Source organism: Nymphaea colorata, chromosome 5 (assembly GCF_008831285.2).
Source record: "Nymphaea colorata isolate Beijing-Zhang1983 chromosome 5, ASM883128v2, whole genome shotgun sequence".
NCBI lineage: Eukaryota > Viridiplantae > Streptophyta > Magnoliopsida > Nymphaeales > Nymphaeaceae > Nymphaea > Nymphaea colorata.
Window position 1 is genome coordinate 4,409,200 of NC_045142.1, and position 15,724 is coordinate 4,424,923.

The window sequence follows — 15,724 nt, forward strand, 5'->3', positions numbered from 1 at the left end:
AAGATATATATGATTCGAATATGATCCATTGATATCCCTAAATGCAGCCTCAAGAGTGGCTGCAATTGCGAGGCACTCCACAATAAATGTTTCTAGTTGGTTTATATCCAGGATCCAAAAAAAGTGTTTCTAGTTGTTCTAGATCTGACCCGTTTGCATCCAAAATTTACATTCTTGAAGAAAGTGACATGGAGCCAATTGTTTTCTTATGCCATAACTGATGTCAAGGGATTAGATCTCCAACTCATCAAAGGAACCTTCAGCTTCTGACTTTTTCCCTTTTCTGGTTTTTGGTACTGTGCTTTTATTTTATTTGTATGATAAACACACTGAAACAAGCTGTTCTTATCAGCATCCGACCAAGAATGCTTATAATATGGCCGCCACAATCTTACTGACTTTGCAAGCCAGAAAGCACGGTGCACCAAGGTCAATGTGTTGCATGTGCAGCTGCTTATGGCAGAAGAATGAACAATATTGGCTGTTCATGATTCAGAAGTCAACCATATTAGAAAACAAATGCTCTGGGAGTTTTTTAAACTAGCATATGATCTTAGCATGGGATAAGGGTTTTTGTTAGTTCAGATGATAAGAATGTGAAGTTGGATATGCTGATAAGTTGTTCAGACATTTCATAAAACTGGTTCCTGTAACCATGGCTGTGGGGATCTAAATGGTTCAGATTCAGATAATGCAATTACATTGAAAACAGATTCCATAGGTTTCTATGCTAAAAACTTGCAGATTTACGACGTTCTTTGAAATAAGGCATCAGATTCAGGCAGCAGCTTTATTTTCACGCCACAGTTTGTCTGGCCTTCATCACACTTTTGTGCACTTTTTCTGCGATTTTGTTCCTCTTGTTAGATTGCTATTAGCATCTAACAAAAACAAACTCAAGTTTTCTTCTGCACAATTTGAACGCCACATAGTAACAGTTCTTGCCCTTTAGATGTTGCTGACAGAGTAAAGAACTTCAACATTATTTTCTCTTTTTATCAGCAAGATGGGGTTAGGCAGATCCTACCCGATTATGCCAAGAGATGCACTCTGAGTTGGGCACTTTTAATAGATTACGCCAACAGATGCATCAGGGTTTTGTTGCAACTCCTGACCCACTTCCGCTTGAAGGTGTTGAGCTGAACACCTAGCTAGACAGGTGGACAAAGTTCTAGTTGGTACAAAACTTCTGTTCAGGCAAAACAACCAGAAGAACCAACACTCAACAAGATCAAACTAGAAAATCCGAACAAGTCAGGTACTGAGATGAGCTAAAAAAGTACATAAAAAGCATCAGTTTGACCAAGCTGATTATGAGCTCAGTAGTCAGTAGCCGAGCGACGCAATTGAAACTCAAGTTTGTTTCCACCAAAACTTTCCATTAGATGTCACCTTTCACTAAGAAAACCAGTGAACGACCACCATTTTTGGTACATTGCCATTCAAGATTGAGATATGTTTTCCACAACAAACATCTGAAGGGACAATAATTTTGATCTACGTGGGATAGGCCGCAATTAAACTTTGATTTGGAGGCGTACGGATGAACACATCCTAAAAGATCTACAACATACATAACATCAACCAGCAGTCAGAACTAGAAGTGTTGGTCTGCTGTCTATCTTTGGATGATAAAACTTGCAGTTTAAATAACTACCAACGTTTAATTGAGGAACAAAAAAACTTCGTGTTGGAAGGATAACAGTTAACACAGTCTGCCTGATGCATATGTGAGCCTGTATAGCTCATGGCTACTTCACAACCTCACCTGTCACCTCAATGCAGGATGCTGTGGACATCATGTGTGAAATGACAAATGAGCCACGTATCCAATCTCATCTACTACGATGGGTTCTTTAATTGTCAGGAATCAGCCGATACCGTTACATACATCCAAATCATGTGAAGAGAAGAATGGTACAGAAGCAGTACAATGGTCAATGAATGACTTCTGCAGCGATGCAGCCACTCCATTTTATACTCCATAATGTCATCCAGATTAATTGGTCCTGCAAACCGAGAGATTTGTGAAGTTTTAACCCCCTTTTGTCCTTATCTATTATTGTAGTTTACCAATTGTTTTACCTTTTTTTAAGCTGTTATTATCAGCAGTCAGTGCAACACGAGACTTTTCGATGCTTCACCCTTATTCTATTCCTCGCCATAAACCCTCTTACAATCTATTCTTCTCCGTGGTTCACTTAGAACACCTGTACTTAGTGCAGGAATGTTTTCAACAGGACGATGTGGATGGCACACCGCGGTCAACAGGTTGCCTGTGCGTCACCGTGTGACAGAAGCATGAGAAGCCATTCCAGATCATAATTCAGGAGTCAAAACTGAAAAAGAACAAGGAGGGAGATTAATAAACACAGACGACCTTTATTGTACAGGTGGAATGAGTGCCAAGGTTGCGTATTCGACATGAGTACTTTACAAAGCAAAACCAGTTCCAGTGGGAACAGCTACCATATAATGCTTAGGCAGTAGCATCGTCTTCCTCATGTGTTACAAGTTGCAGTATTACCCACCATTTTGTTACAATTTTTAATTGTTTCTGTTAATTTTAAATTTCCATGGTACAGTGTACACGTTGTGTGATATGTAATGCCATTTTAGGCAGTAGACCCTGTGCAGCACAAAAGAACTAGATGTTTTCTCTTTCTATCAGCAAGCTAGGTTAATTTAGGCGGATCCAGCCAGATTATCCAAGAGATAAATCTAAATTACACTTACCGCCATCAGTTGATGCCAAGAAACACATTCCCAGTTAGGTACATTTCTGCTAGTTTGTGTCAAGAAACAGGTTGTGGGTTTGTTGAAACTCGATCTACTTCAGCTTGAAGATCTAAGCGGAACACCTGGCCAGGTGGACAAAGTTCCAGTTGTTACAGAACTTCTGTTCAGACAAAACAACCAGAAGAAATGACATCAAGATAGAATTGGAAAATCTGAACATGTGAGCAAATTTCAACTACTGAAAGGAACAAAAAAAGTATGCAGAGCATCAGTTTGGCAGATGATGAGCTCAGTAGTTAGGAGCCAACGCAATTGAGGATCAAGACTGCCTGGTTTAACCAAGGTTTCAGTTAGATAACCTCTTTCACTAAGAAAAACTAGTCAGCCGCAGCCACCGTTGACATATTGCCATTCTAGATTGTCCCATGGTTTTCATCATAACCATATGGAAGTACAATAAGTTTCAGCTAGATGGGTAGGCCCCAGACTTTGATTTGGAGGCCTATATTGGATCAGCACCTCCTCAAATCTATGTACTGTAACATCACATAGCAGACAGAGTTGGTATACTGACGACACTTGCAGTTTAAAAAAATACCACGTTTAATACATGTACGGCAAGGTCTGCGTTGGACGATAAGGCAAGTTGCGATATGCATATGTGATCCCGTATGCCTCATAGCCGTTTCATAACCTGACTGTCACCTCAATGCAGGATCCTGTACTGTGCGATAAATGACAAATGAAGCACGTAATCAATCTCATCTACCACAATGGATTGTTTAATATTCAGGAATCAGCAGACACCATTAAGTGCACCCAAATCATATGGAGAAAAGAATTGTACAGAAGCAGTACGGGGGATGATTTCTGCTGCCACTTCATTTCTATACCATGATGTCATGGCAAATTAATTGGTCCTACAATTCATGAAAGAATCCCCAAGTTTCAACTGCTAACCTTTCTATCCTTCCCAATTTTTGTAGTTTACCAAATTGTGGTTACATTTTCTAAGCTACTCTTGTCAGCAGCCACTAAAATATTAATAATAAAGTGTTTCTGACGTCTGACTTTTTGATGCTTCACCCTTTATTTTATTGCTTGTGATAAACTCTCTTGAAACAAGCTATTCTTCTCCTCGATAGTCAATTCACTGACAACAACTGTAACTTAGTAGCACAGAAATGTTACGCAACCGCACGGTATGGTTGATATGGCAAAGTCAGCAGGTTGCATGTGTGTCAGCTTGTGACAGAAGCATGAGTAGCCATGCCAGATCATTATTGAAGTGTGAAAACTAAAAATGGAATAAGGGGAGAGCTTAATACAAAAGACCTTTGTTATACAAGTCCAAGTTTGGAAGATTTTCAAATGTGTACTTTACAAAACAAAACCAGTTCCTGTAGGAACGGCTCCCAAAGTAATGCTTATGCAGTGAAGTCGTCTTCCTCGTGTTTTACTGGTTGCCCTACTGCCCACGATATGATGACTCTTTCTAAGAGTTCCTGTTTAGTGTTTCCAGTATACACGTTGGATACATGTCATTGTCATTGAAGAAAGTAAGCTTCTTAATAAGAGCATGTCATCAGTAAGAAAGTCTCTGCCATTCAGAGACAGATCTTCCTGCTTAGATCTTATGCCATCAGATGATGTTTCCTGCCAGCTGCTTGTCTGGTAAACGCTGCCCACATATGTCATTAATAACTAGATGGTCCAAATTAAGAAAACGAACTGTGGTTCTTTGTAGCAGTGGATACTGGTTGATGACGATTAAATTGAAGTGCAGTTGAGTCAATATGTTTGTTGTTTCTAAATGTGTTTCTTTCACATCTTTAACATTGTTCCCTCCCCTATACAGCTAAGGGAACTAGAGGAAAGAAAAAGGAAAGTGATCCCTTTGATAAATGATAAAACTCGTTCCTGTTCTGGAGGTCAAGTCCAACACAAAGGCGTATCATTTGAATCTCATCAAAAGTTAAGTTTTCAGCATAGCAGTTTTAGGCATCATCTTGATGGTTCCTTCTTTCTTGGCTTTAGTGTTGACACGGATCCATCGGGTGCTCGACCAATAAACCAGGAGAAGAACGTTGATTTTGGTGCACAAGTTACCTTCTAGACGACCAGGCTCCTAAGCCATGGTCTATAGTTGACATCAACAGCGGCCCATTCTAAGACAACTCCCACTCTGGCCCCACTTCCATGTAGCATTTGGCATACTGAGGCATGTTAGTTCATCCAGATAATCCTTCTTACATCATTTTTTCAGTACACAAATGTGAAACACGAAGGTGCTTTGACATCAATTGGGTACTTAACCAACCAAACAAGAAGGACAAGAGAGATTTTGGTGCACATATAAGGTTCAGCGCTTAAACCACGTCCTACCAACAGTAGAACCAAATGCGTATCAAACGGGTCTACTCATCCTATTCTCATCTTTCATAGTAAACATCATCACAATCCTGTGTTGGATTATGCCCGGAACAACACAAAACGACCTGTCTGCATCTGGAAGCAACCGCCTGTCAAACTCTGATCAAACTCCATCAGATGGTGGTAATTCTGGCAGAAGGATGGATCTGGAATGGCTTCCAGATCAACTGCATTATATGCTTCGAATGATGTTTTGTCACACTTCTTCCTATCAGTAAGGCGACAATTCAAGTCCTGTGCACTAAGGCCCAAGCAAAGCCGCTCATTTCATGAGCCAGACTGATCACAGCAGCTAAAAGGCCATTTCAATACATCATAAGGGTTGCTGTCCATTGGGTCATTCGTGGCCAGTTTCCTGATAGCATTCATATGGAGGTTTCAAGGCCATGTAAAGCAAGCACCATCTCTAATGTATAGATAAACCTGCGATCGAAGTTGCCAACAGATTACCTGATTGCGTCCAAGGCTATATGAACCAGTGTCACGCATCACAACTTCACCTCATAATACGATTCGGTGACCCATGCACCATCAATGATAAGGATTATGTGCCAGAGAAGAAGCCATCCTACCATTCAGTTGAGTCATTGGAGAGCTTCCACTGCATGCTTGATTCTGTCAAGCACTGGTATCGGCCTTTATGAACGATAAGAAGCTCGTTCAAGTCCTCGTCACCTACCACGTGTAAGTTCTACCAACTAATCAAGGAACTCCCAAATTTTGACCTATAATATGATTTCCTCGTTCATGATGGTCCGCATTTCAGAATCAACCGACAAACTTTGTTGAGTATTTCTTTCATATTTTGACTACTCGATGATAAGCTGTCTGAAACAAGCTAGTTGGCCAAGAAGAAATGATGCATGCAGGAACTTTATGCAACCATGCAGAACGCAAGCTATGGTAAGGTCAAGAATACCTTGTTTAGCTGACTTTAGGAAAATTATAACCACAAAAACCAAATCCTAAGTACACCATATAAAAAGATACATATACTCAGAAAGATGCTCTTAGGTTGGATCAGTATACAACGTCTGTGATATATAACAAAATTATTCAGAATGTACATATCAAAATGCAATAACAGTCGTTGTAAGCATGGACGGATCACAGATTTTCATATTGAAAACGCAATGGATGCACATTTAATATTGGGCTGCAAAGTCCTGCACAGCAGTATCTTCTGGACGCACGACAGCTTGCCATCCTGCACACAATTTGAGGACCTCTTTTAATGCATCAGTGGGTGCTTCAATTGTGCATGGTGGGTACATGTCACTGGCTTTGAAGAAAGATGACTCGTCCATAGTTGCTTGGAGACCAGGTTCAGCACCCGACAGGAACAGATCCCCTTCAGATATTATGCAGCCAGATTGTGCCACATCCTTGTCTACTGCCTGCTCAACCAAACAGTAATTGACATCTTGCAGTGCCAACAAAACTCCTAAAATCAGAAACTAAGCAATTATTTCTACGGCAAGCATGGAGGCTAAAGGCCGCTAGATGACCCACAACATGAACCAATAGGCCTGAGATAACTGCTAAAGTTGGTTTAAGTCTTCCATCTCTTTACTTCTTGTCCAACCAGAAATCAACCATATATTTCGCTAAAATCCATTAGCAATTCAGTTCAAGTTCCTCATTCACAGATCAACCACATAATCATTTTTTGACTCAAACAAAAACACTAAAATGCTGAAAAGACTTATTGAATAAAATGATAAACAAGGAAAATGTTCGATTGATGTGGAAGCTTGACCAGTGAGGAAATAGACACTATATGGTGGCCTAAAGTGGAACTATAATAAGTGAAGAACAGAAAAGTTAGTAGTGGCCTGATAAAATAATGCGAAGAGCACTCTCAAGGGAGATTAGACAACTGGTTTGGTGCAGCTGATTGCAGCCGACTCTTCTTGACTTCTTTTGGGTATGAATCCAAGCCACATTAGTCAGTATGAAATCTTTCATGATCCATATAAAAACATGAACCTGATCCTAAAAGTATGTAATCGTAGTGCTTGAGGTTTTCAATAAAATTAACATTCATTAGCCACAAAAGGTAAGCATTGATGCAAGAAAAAATAAAGAGGAAACGCCCAAACCTAAACCACAGGATGACCACCAACTTGCAACTTGCAAGGTGTCTGCAAGTTTGCTAGTACTAAATATGTTATAGATAATCAACAATCTGAGAATTTGTTAGGCTTTGTCTTAGTTTAATAATGTTAGACAAGTTTTATTTTACATTATGCGTTGGTTATTAGCCAGTTTGGAGTCAGTTTGGATCGGGTATTTAATAGAGACCCGCTTTGCTTTATGCTGTAAGTATTTTGGGCGTGATTTGCCCTAATGCAAGTTTATAATGAGGTTTTATTCTCTCTCCTAATCTCTCTCTCTCTCTCGTTCTTTTCTCTACTCCTTGCCGCCAGCCCCTTGATAGCCCTAGAGGCTATCAGAATTGGAATTGCATAAAAGTATTCAAAGCTCAATGTTCTCATCTACAATGATAATGCATGCATGAATGTCACCGGTGGGTGGTGTCAGGCAGTATACTTGACCAATTATTACATCAGGTTAAAAAATAGTTCTGTGAAAGATGAATGCCAATCACCTTATAAGACATTAATGATCCTTGGATCAACGTGGGTATTTCTTCAACATCTTGGTGTATATCAAGTACAATACGTGTAGAAGGATATTTGATTCTATAGAATCAAGTCAGTTGTGAAGATGCTATTGATAACATGATGCAGGGCCATAGCCAAAACATAACAACCATTTTCTGTTTATAACATTTTGTTCTATATAGATTTCAACAACGTAAATGAAAATTAAAAAACTGTTAAAAGGCAACCTTTTCTGTCATATATCTAAAAGCCAGCTTCTTCTGTCCTCCTTCATAAATATTGCACTGAGAAAGAATCTGTTCTCAAAGTAAGCAGTTTGACAAAAAACCATATTAACATAGGTGAGAGAACTTAGAGTACTCAGAACAAATTTAAGATTATAATGGATGTAGCTTCATACCTGTGACTCTACGCTAGCACATACTGCATATATGCCCCAGTTTCTAGTGTAGTTATTATATAAATGAACTTTTCCAAATCGAACACGAGGATGTCTTTGACGAGTCCCATCAAAAAAGCAATGGTGAATCGTCACCCGGATACACCTATCAAAAGCATGACTGGGATCTGCTCCAATAAGCATAGTTTTATCATGTCGAAAAAAATGACATCTGTTGACAGAAGTAAATATTAGAATAGCTGGAAAGTGTCTGAGGAAAAAACGAAAGTAGACCTTCTAGATAGCGCATGTGAAACATCATGGAACAAATGCTCACAATGAAGAACATGCTCACAGATTGACAACAAACAAAATTCTTGCAACATGGATAACTGGCCCACTTCAAAATCTTAAATGAAGAAATATAGATAAAGGATGATAAATGTTGACTTAAGAGTATTCATAACTTCAAAAACAAAGAGAACATGGCCAAAAGCACAACAAAAAAAGAAAAAAAAATCCATCAGTTCAAAACTTGTTGAAATTTAAAATAGTCAGCACATATACAACTTTTAATACTTCCACCACCATCTTATATCCAAGGTTCCGCTTCTGACTGGTAGGGAAACATGTTGGCAAGAACAAACCACTTTAATACTTGTCAGATATTTCCCACTCTCCCTATCCATTTTGTGAGATATTATGTGCTCATTGACCGTTAAGAAAGGTATGCTTATATACGATAAATGACAAAAAAAGAAGTGACCACCATGATGGATTAGATCAAATTGCACCCAGGCCACATTTCATTTCTAATTTACTTAGTTGGCAGAATCCTCAAAACAAAAGTATAGTAGGAAAGTAGTAGGTTGAGAGGACAAAAAACTATTGAAAGACTAAAATATTTCAAAACAAGGATGACCAGTCCTAACTCTGACATAATGAGGCACAGAACTAACATCAAAGTCGTGAAGCACAAGGATATAACAAGAAATTAATTCTAAATTAACTGCAAATGCAGTTACCTGAATAGCAAACTGTAAAGTACCTACCTTGATATAGTAATATCTTTGCTTGCCCATGTGAAATCAATTAATCCATCATCACAGTCACGTAAACTACAGTGACCTATCCATATAGGCATCGAAATTAGGTTTTATCTGAATCCATCAACATTTGGCCTCTTCCACCTTCAAACTCCAGCTTGATTACTAAATCACTAATTTGCTAGGACTCTCAAATAAAAGTGTATTGATGAGGAGAAAAAACTATTGAAAGACACCCAACTATTTTTCAGAACAAGGATGGCCAGTGCTAACCCTAACACGATAGGGCACAAGAAGAATGTAATCCTAGATTAATTGCAAAAGCAGTTACCAGTTACCAAACTGTAAGGTACCTACCTTGATATCGTAATATCTGTGCTTGCCCGTGTGATATCAATTAATCCATCATCATAGTCACATAAACTACAACGATCTATCCATATATGCCTTGAATTCGGCTTTATCTGAATACCATCAACATCTGGCCCTCTTCCACCTTCAAATTCCAGATTGCAAACGATGATATGTTCACATTCTTTTAGTTGCAAACCCTTGCCCGTTAGTTTTATCCTCTGGCCACGGCCATCAATAGTTTTATAGGATGACACTCTCAAGTAGGATGAAAGGTTAATTATGCCAGAAATTTCGAACACAATCCATAGTGGTTCCTTTCTTCGGCATGCCTCACGAAGTGAGCCACATCCATCATCTACACAAATAGAACAAACATATGCAAGTTACAAACAGCATTTTCTCTGGATAAAAAGGGGGAAAGAAGCAAGAGAAAAAATTATAAGCAACTTTGGATTGCACATTTGAGAGGAAGTGTGCAGTTATTAGTGAATTAGCTCTCCATCAGAAGTAAAGTGAAAAGGACCAGATGTCCATCATAAGCAAAATCTGAAAGAAGTGGAAAAGAAGAAACAAACAATTCCATAACCATCCAAACACATTGTACTAGGTTGGCGCCACTCTTGCAGATAACAGTCCATCTCAAGCAAAATATGAAAGAAGTGAAAGAAGAAACAAACAATTATATGATCATACGAACACATGTTACTAGGTTGGCACCACACTTGCAGATGACAGAACACGATGCACGCGCTTTTAATCACCACAACCGGTATGAGGTTGTCTATTTTGAAGAAATTCCTTATTCAGAGACCCTTTTTTTTACCTCCTAATTTCCTGTAAACCAATTTTCAAATTCGTTGCATACACTAGCTCACTTTTCCTAGTGGAAAATTTACCACAATATTCACTTCCAAGTCAACTCATCAGTCTTCAAATTTTGGAAACTTGAGGTAAAAAAAAATCCATGTGTTTCCAGACATGACACTGTTCGAACATTCAGCAACACGAAATTGACCGAGAGATACTATCATTTAACAACCATTGCAGCACATATCACAGTGAATAGTATAAGCAAAGGTCAATTAATGAATATGGTTCAACAAAAAAGCGTCCAGCTAAATGGAATTCAGGTGGCTATGGTTGCAAGATAAATGGTGAGGCAGGTCATATGAAGACAGTATTGCTTGCTATATAATTTTTCCAAGTGACATTATTCGACCGACATGGGGGTCTCGAAATTTGCTTCAGAAAAAATACTAAACCTAGCAAGAAGTAGATCACTGAAGATTACTACAGTCAGAAAAGATATTTTAAGATACAAACCACAGCCTGAACTTTTATCTCAAGGCATCCTTAACATTTCTTTCACTAAACCAAAAAGACAGAAGGAGCTCCTTTCACCAAAAGCCCAAAAAGACAGAAAGAACTCACGAATTTCCTGTCAAATCAGACAATAGCCAGCTGCCATGCTACGTGGAAGACGGTTCCGTGGAGAGAGAGAGAGAGAGTACCCGCGAGGGAGGTGACATGGTAGACAGCTCCATGGAGCCCGCCGACGGCGAAGCGGCCGAAACCCTCAGCCTGACCAGCGAGCGCCCTCAGGGACGCATCCACTTGAGAATAAGGTAGAGTCATGCCTGGTCCTGGACGGTGATCTTGATGATGGTGGTGGTGGTGGTCCGGCCGGTGGTTGTGAAATCCAGGTTCAGCTGCGGGCGTCGGGGAACCTCCGTTAGGCGCAACCGGAGCGCTAAATTTGGCCGGTCGAGACTGACGAGGAGGTCGGGAGCCTGAGGGGCGACCATGGACCGTGCCCATCTATTTACCTTCCGAAATTACAAGCCGACGGCTGCTTTTGCCGATGGTGATGGCTTTGTCAGGAGCAAATTTAGGCCCTCAACAGAAATATTGTTGGGCAACTAGTTTCAGAGTCAGTTGATAGTTCTCACCAACCAGCTAATGCTAGAGAGAGAGAGAGAGAGAGAGAGAGAGAGAGAGAGAGGATAAAGCGCAATTCCATTGCTAAAAAGACGGAAAGTTTCAGAAGATGCTCTGGAACTTGACCTGTCACCGCTGGTCGCCGGAAAAGTGGAAAGACCCTTATCTGGGGACGCAGAAAGTGGGGTCGCTCAAATCGGAGCACTGACCGGAATCTGAAGGGGTTGAAATTCTAATTGAACTCCACATACAATTTTGGTATTTGATTTTGAATCCAACTCTGAGATTTTGATAAATATCTGACCCATATAAAAGCTGAATATTTTCATGTTGGATAGGATTCTGTTTCAAAGATCCAAGTCTGAACTCAAGTCCTAGTCTAAATCTAACTAATTAAGACTCAATTAAGTCGACTATTATGAATAATCTCTTAGCAGCTGCTCCTACTAGATCATGAATTGATACAATTCTGGGCAGACCCAGGCGTCAACCTTGGACATCAAATTCGAATAATTCAAGCTTTTGCACAAAATGCGATGGTCACACTAAATATACTAATTTTAGATTAGCCTTTTAATCTGAATTTGACATAATCCTACGCTCTTCTGGAGTTTCGCATATAGTTTTAGTCTTTTAGATTTGTCATGAATGTGAACCACAACTTGTGTTTAAAGTTGGCCCAAATGTAGAACCATGTTAAACTTGTTCAGGTGTATGACTGAGCACTCAATTGGAGCATTCAACTACATATCGTGCATGTGGCTTCAAAAATTATCTGAACTTAAGATAAGGCCTGTTCTACAGACTACAATGTAGAAATGATAACCCAACTCTAGGTTTAATTATTGGTAACAATAAACCAACTCTAGATTTAATTATTGGTAACAAATGTCGCAAAGGGCCTAAAGTAGTAGGGACAATTTGAATAGTTCAGTGTGTCATAGTCTAAGATCCAATCATGTGGTTCACACTTGAAGAACTCATTACTATGACCCATATCCAGGAGGTATCTGAGCGCAGTTTGATCGAATCTCTTGATATATTCCAAAACAAACCCCGTATACTTCCGTAATAGGTTTGCAATTCCGTTCACGGGCGATCATGGAGATGGTTTTAAAATAGACAGAATGAATCTCCTGTTGTGTTGCTTTTATCCTCAAATTCAGCTTCGTGATTGCAGAGTAAAACCAAACACCCATCAAAGAGATTAACATAAGAAGTATATTCACATTTGCCAACTCCATACACCAGATGAGACTAGAATACTCAAACATATTAAGTTGGTAGATTTTGGTATAATCTGTCTAATGACTAGTAGATTTTGGGGTGCCCCATGACAGGAAGATGAATCTACCACATGGGTCATATTAACTGCACAAAATGCTTTAGGCTACAAATTTGTGCAGCCTTGTCAACAGCAAAGGAGCATGCTCTGTGCTAGAACTTGAAGCACTCTCTGCATTAAAGACACACATTGATCAATCACACCCAGAATATCTGCTTTTCCATCATACGCAATGTAGAAGAGTCCGTCCGCTTTTTGAAGGTGATATAAGTTGCAATGTAAGCAAGCAACATGGTTAATGCATCATGCATGTATTCAGAACTCTATGGTTGGAGATAAGACGCAGTTACTGCATATACAGGCAATGATGTAGGCTCACATATAACAATCTCAATTCCAATTAGGATTCTGCAGGCTGATGTTTGTCAATAGCAAATGAAAAGAAGACATCTAATGATCATATAGAACCCTCACTGAACGCAACTGTACTAATGTTGTACTGTGATGACCAATGCTGCCAGCTTTTTCTTAAATAACAGTGCTATTACAGATCAGTTCTCCAAAAAGTAGCAGACATTCCAGTTTGTGACTTGATTAATGGAGATAAAAACCTTTTGGTGTAAAATGTTTGTCAGGATTCAATAACAGCAACTGATGAAATGTTTTTGACTTTTCTTTTGTTTCAAATTTATCAATTTTCATAAAATTCTGAAACAAGCAGCTTTTGTCAAATATTTCCTAGGCAAACAAATGCAGGAAACTTATGCAACTGTGAGATGTCAATGGTATAGCAAGGGCAGTTGTTTGTATTAGTAGCATAAGATGCAAAACAAGATCATGATTTGAAACACATCAAGAAGAATATCATGCAATAGGCGATCTTTTCTTGGAATAAGATATCTCCTTGTTACACGAGTTATCAGAGATCATAGGTTCGATAAACAGGATAATCTTATCCGGGAGTTCATGTTCTGGAGTGCAATACCTGTCAGTTCCTGCAAGCATTAATATATCATAGTGTACCAGTGAAAAGAAAATTGATGATAGATTTATTTGTGAGGGTTCAAGGCCCTATGCAACATTATCTTCCTGAGTGGAAGCTTGCATCCTGAAAAACTTTGATGACATTCTTTAGTGCATCAATGGCTGGGCAGTATCGCTAGTGTTGAAGCAGAAAAGTCTCAACAGTAGCTGTTACATCACAAAGAGCTTAATCAACAATGATATAATACATGCATGTTCTAGTCCAGCAAAAGCTTCAAATAGAAAACTAGAACATCTGGCGATGCATCAGATAATGGTAGTGGGGATGTCTATACAGTAATGTTTATAGGACCAATTTGATTGCAAACTACAGAAAGGCTTCCATTTATGTGCATTAATTTCGGAAATTTCATGCACAATAAGATGACATTCCTCCACAAGAGTGCATGCATTTCTGCAATTTCCATCATGCATGTCTAAGATTATATATCTGACCAAAAAGAATATGAAATTGGCAGCTACATGTTTGATTAATTCTGAATTTTGAGACTCTGGTTTTGGCCATGCTAGTACTTGTATCCAGCTTATACTTCTACGGGTAGACCTTTTTAAAATTGGAAAACTAGTTGTCTATGACAAGCCCCAGAAAGACAGTAGAATAATATTCCCTTTGTAATATGAAATGTCTCTGTATTTTATGGAAAAGCAGTAAATGCCCGAAGCTTAAGATGTGAAATATTGCAGGTTAGACATTCCTATAAAGCAAAAGTGGATGATTTCAGATTATAATCTGGTGTTAATCTAAGGACATACAAATTACAAAGTGACAATGTCTCAGTACAATGAAACGATATCTTACAGAATCCATGAAAACCGCAGGTTGAGCTTCTGAAACAAGAAAGTTTGGTCTTGCAGAGTATATAAAAAACTTGGATTGTCTTCAAGGAAATCGAAGTCGGTGCGGATTGAGAAATGAAGCTTCCCAGTTCAGATCAAAGTATGGACCTACCAATTCTCTCATCATATTTGAACACGCAACTCTTTGATAATTCACACTTAGGAACAAAAAACTTTGATTCTCCGGCAAGTGTTAATTCAGTAGAATGAAAGGCAAAGAAAAGAAACAGCTTAACTCTCTAAAGCCTAAGCTGTGAGGTAAGCAAGTAGGTGTTTCTCTTAGTGCAGACCAGGTCACCCCGCACCGTAGCTTGTCAATGTGAAACACCATTAGGACTGTAAACTTCTAGATTGATGTACAATCATTAGTACCTTAATGGTCTTCTTAACTGTTGTCACTTGATTAACATTCACAAGTTTGTTTCGGAACAATCCATGGGCTGAGAATTGAATTCTTCTCTAGCATGTTGAAGTCCCAGTACAGTTCCTGAGGTGCATAACTTAAAGGGGTAGGCTGGGACATATTATGCAACACATTAGGGGGGAGGGGGTGTGTTAAACTATATATGCAAGTTATGCAAGTTGAAGCACACAGAAATCTCACCACCTAATACCAACGCAGCTCTGGACCTTCAACGCATGGGAAAGGGGGAGAGCTTCGACTTTCATTCCCGAAGTCCCAGTACAGTCAAGATCCATCATAGGTAGTTTAAGTAGCATAGTTCAATGATCAACTCAGCCTATTCGAACTGAATCTATGGAAAATTGATTCAATTCACCAGTGGACTCAATGGTGCCATGTTTCGTACACTATTCACATTTTATTATTTTTTTAACATATATGCAATAATATATTTTACTGATTCATAACAATTCAACCCAATCATTGGTCCCAACTTATTTGATTCAATTTCCATTTTTAATAGCCTTGGAATCCACTGATCATCTAAATTTGGGACGGGTTATATTTATATAGCAGTAGTTTAACATAATGGTGTCCAAGAAGGTCAATAGAACGTGAAACTAGCACAAGAAATTAGAA

The 15,724-nt window shown here is 39.0% G+C and overlaps 1 protein-coding gene across 1 annotated transcript; it reads right to left on the bottom strand.

Annotated features, from left to right (window-relative positions):
* Positions 1-6,071: 6,071 nt before the first annotated feature.
* LOC116254664 (probable pectate lyase 4) lies at positions 6,072-11,784 on the bottom strand. Its single transcript, XM_031630197.2, has 5 exons — positions 11,090-11,784; positions 9,582-9,933; positions 8,200-8,410; positions 8,027-8,095; positions 6,072-6,569 (listed from the first exon to the last, which is right to left on the bottom strand). Exons 1-5 carry the CDS (start codon positions 11,394-11,396, stop codon positions 6,318-6,320), a joined length of 1,191 nt encoding a protein of 396 aa, XP_031486057.1. The 5' UTR covers positions 11,397-11,784; the 3' UTR covers positions 6,072-6,317.
* Between the last annotated feature and the right edge of the window lie 3,940 nt (positions 11,785-15,724).

What these genes read in the sequence shown, in the direction of transcription:
- LOC116254664 (XM_031630197.2), bottom strand. Translation starts at nt 11,396, where the DNA reads ATGGGCACGGTCCATGGTCGCCCCTCAGGCTCCCGACCTCCTCGTCAG. An exon ending in CCATGTCACCTCCCTCGCGG is followed by an intron (nt 9,934 to 11,089) that starts GTACTCTCTCTC and finishes CTATTTGTGTAG; the next exon opens with ATGATGGATGTGGCTCACTT. An exon ending in TTAGATATATGACAGAAAAG is followed by an intron (nt 6,570 to 8,026) that starts GTTGCCTTTTAA and finishes TTGGTTGAGCAG; the next exon opens with GCAGTAGACAAGGATGTGGC.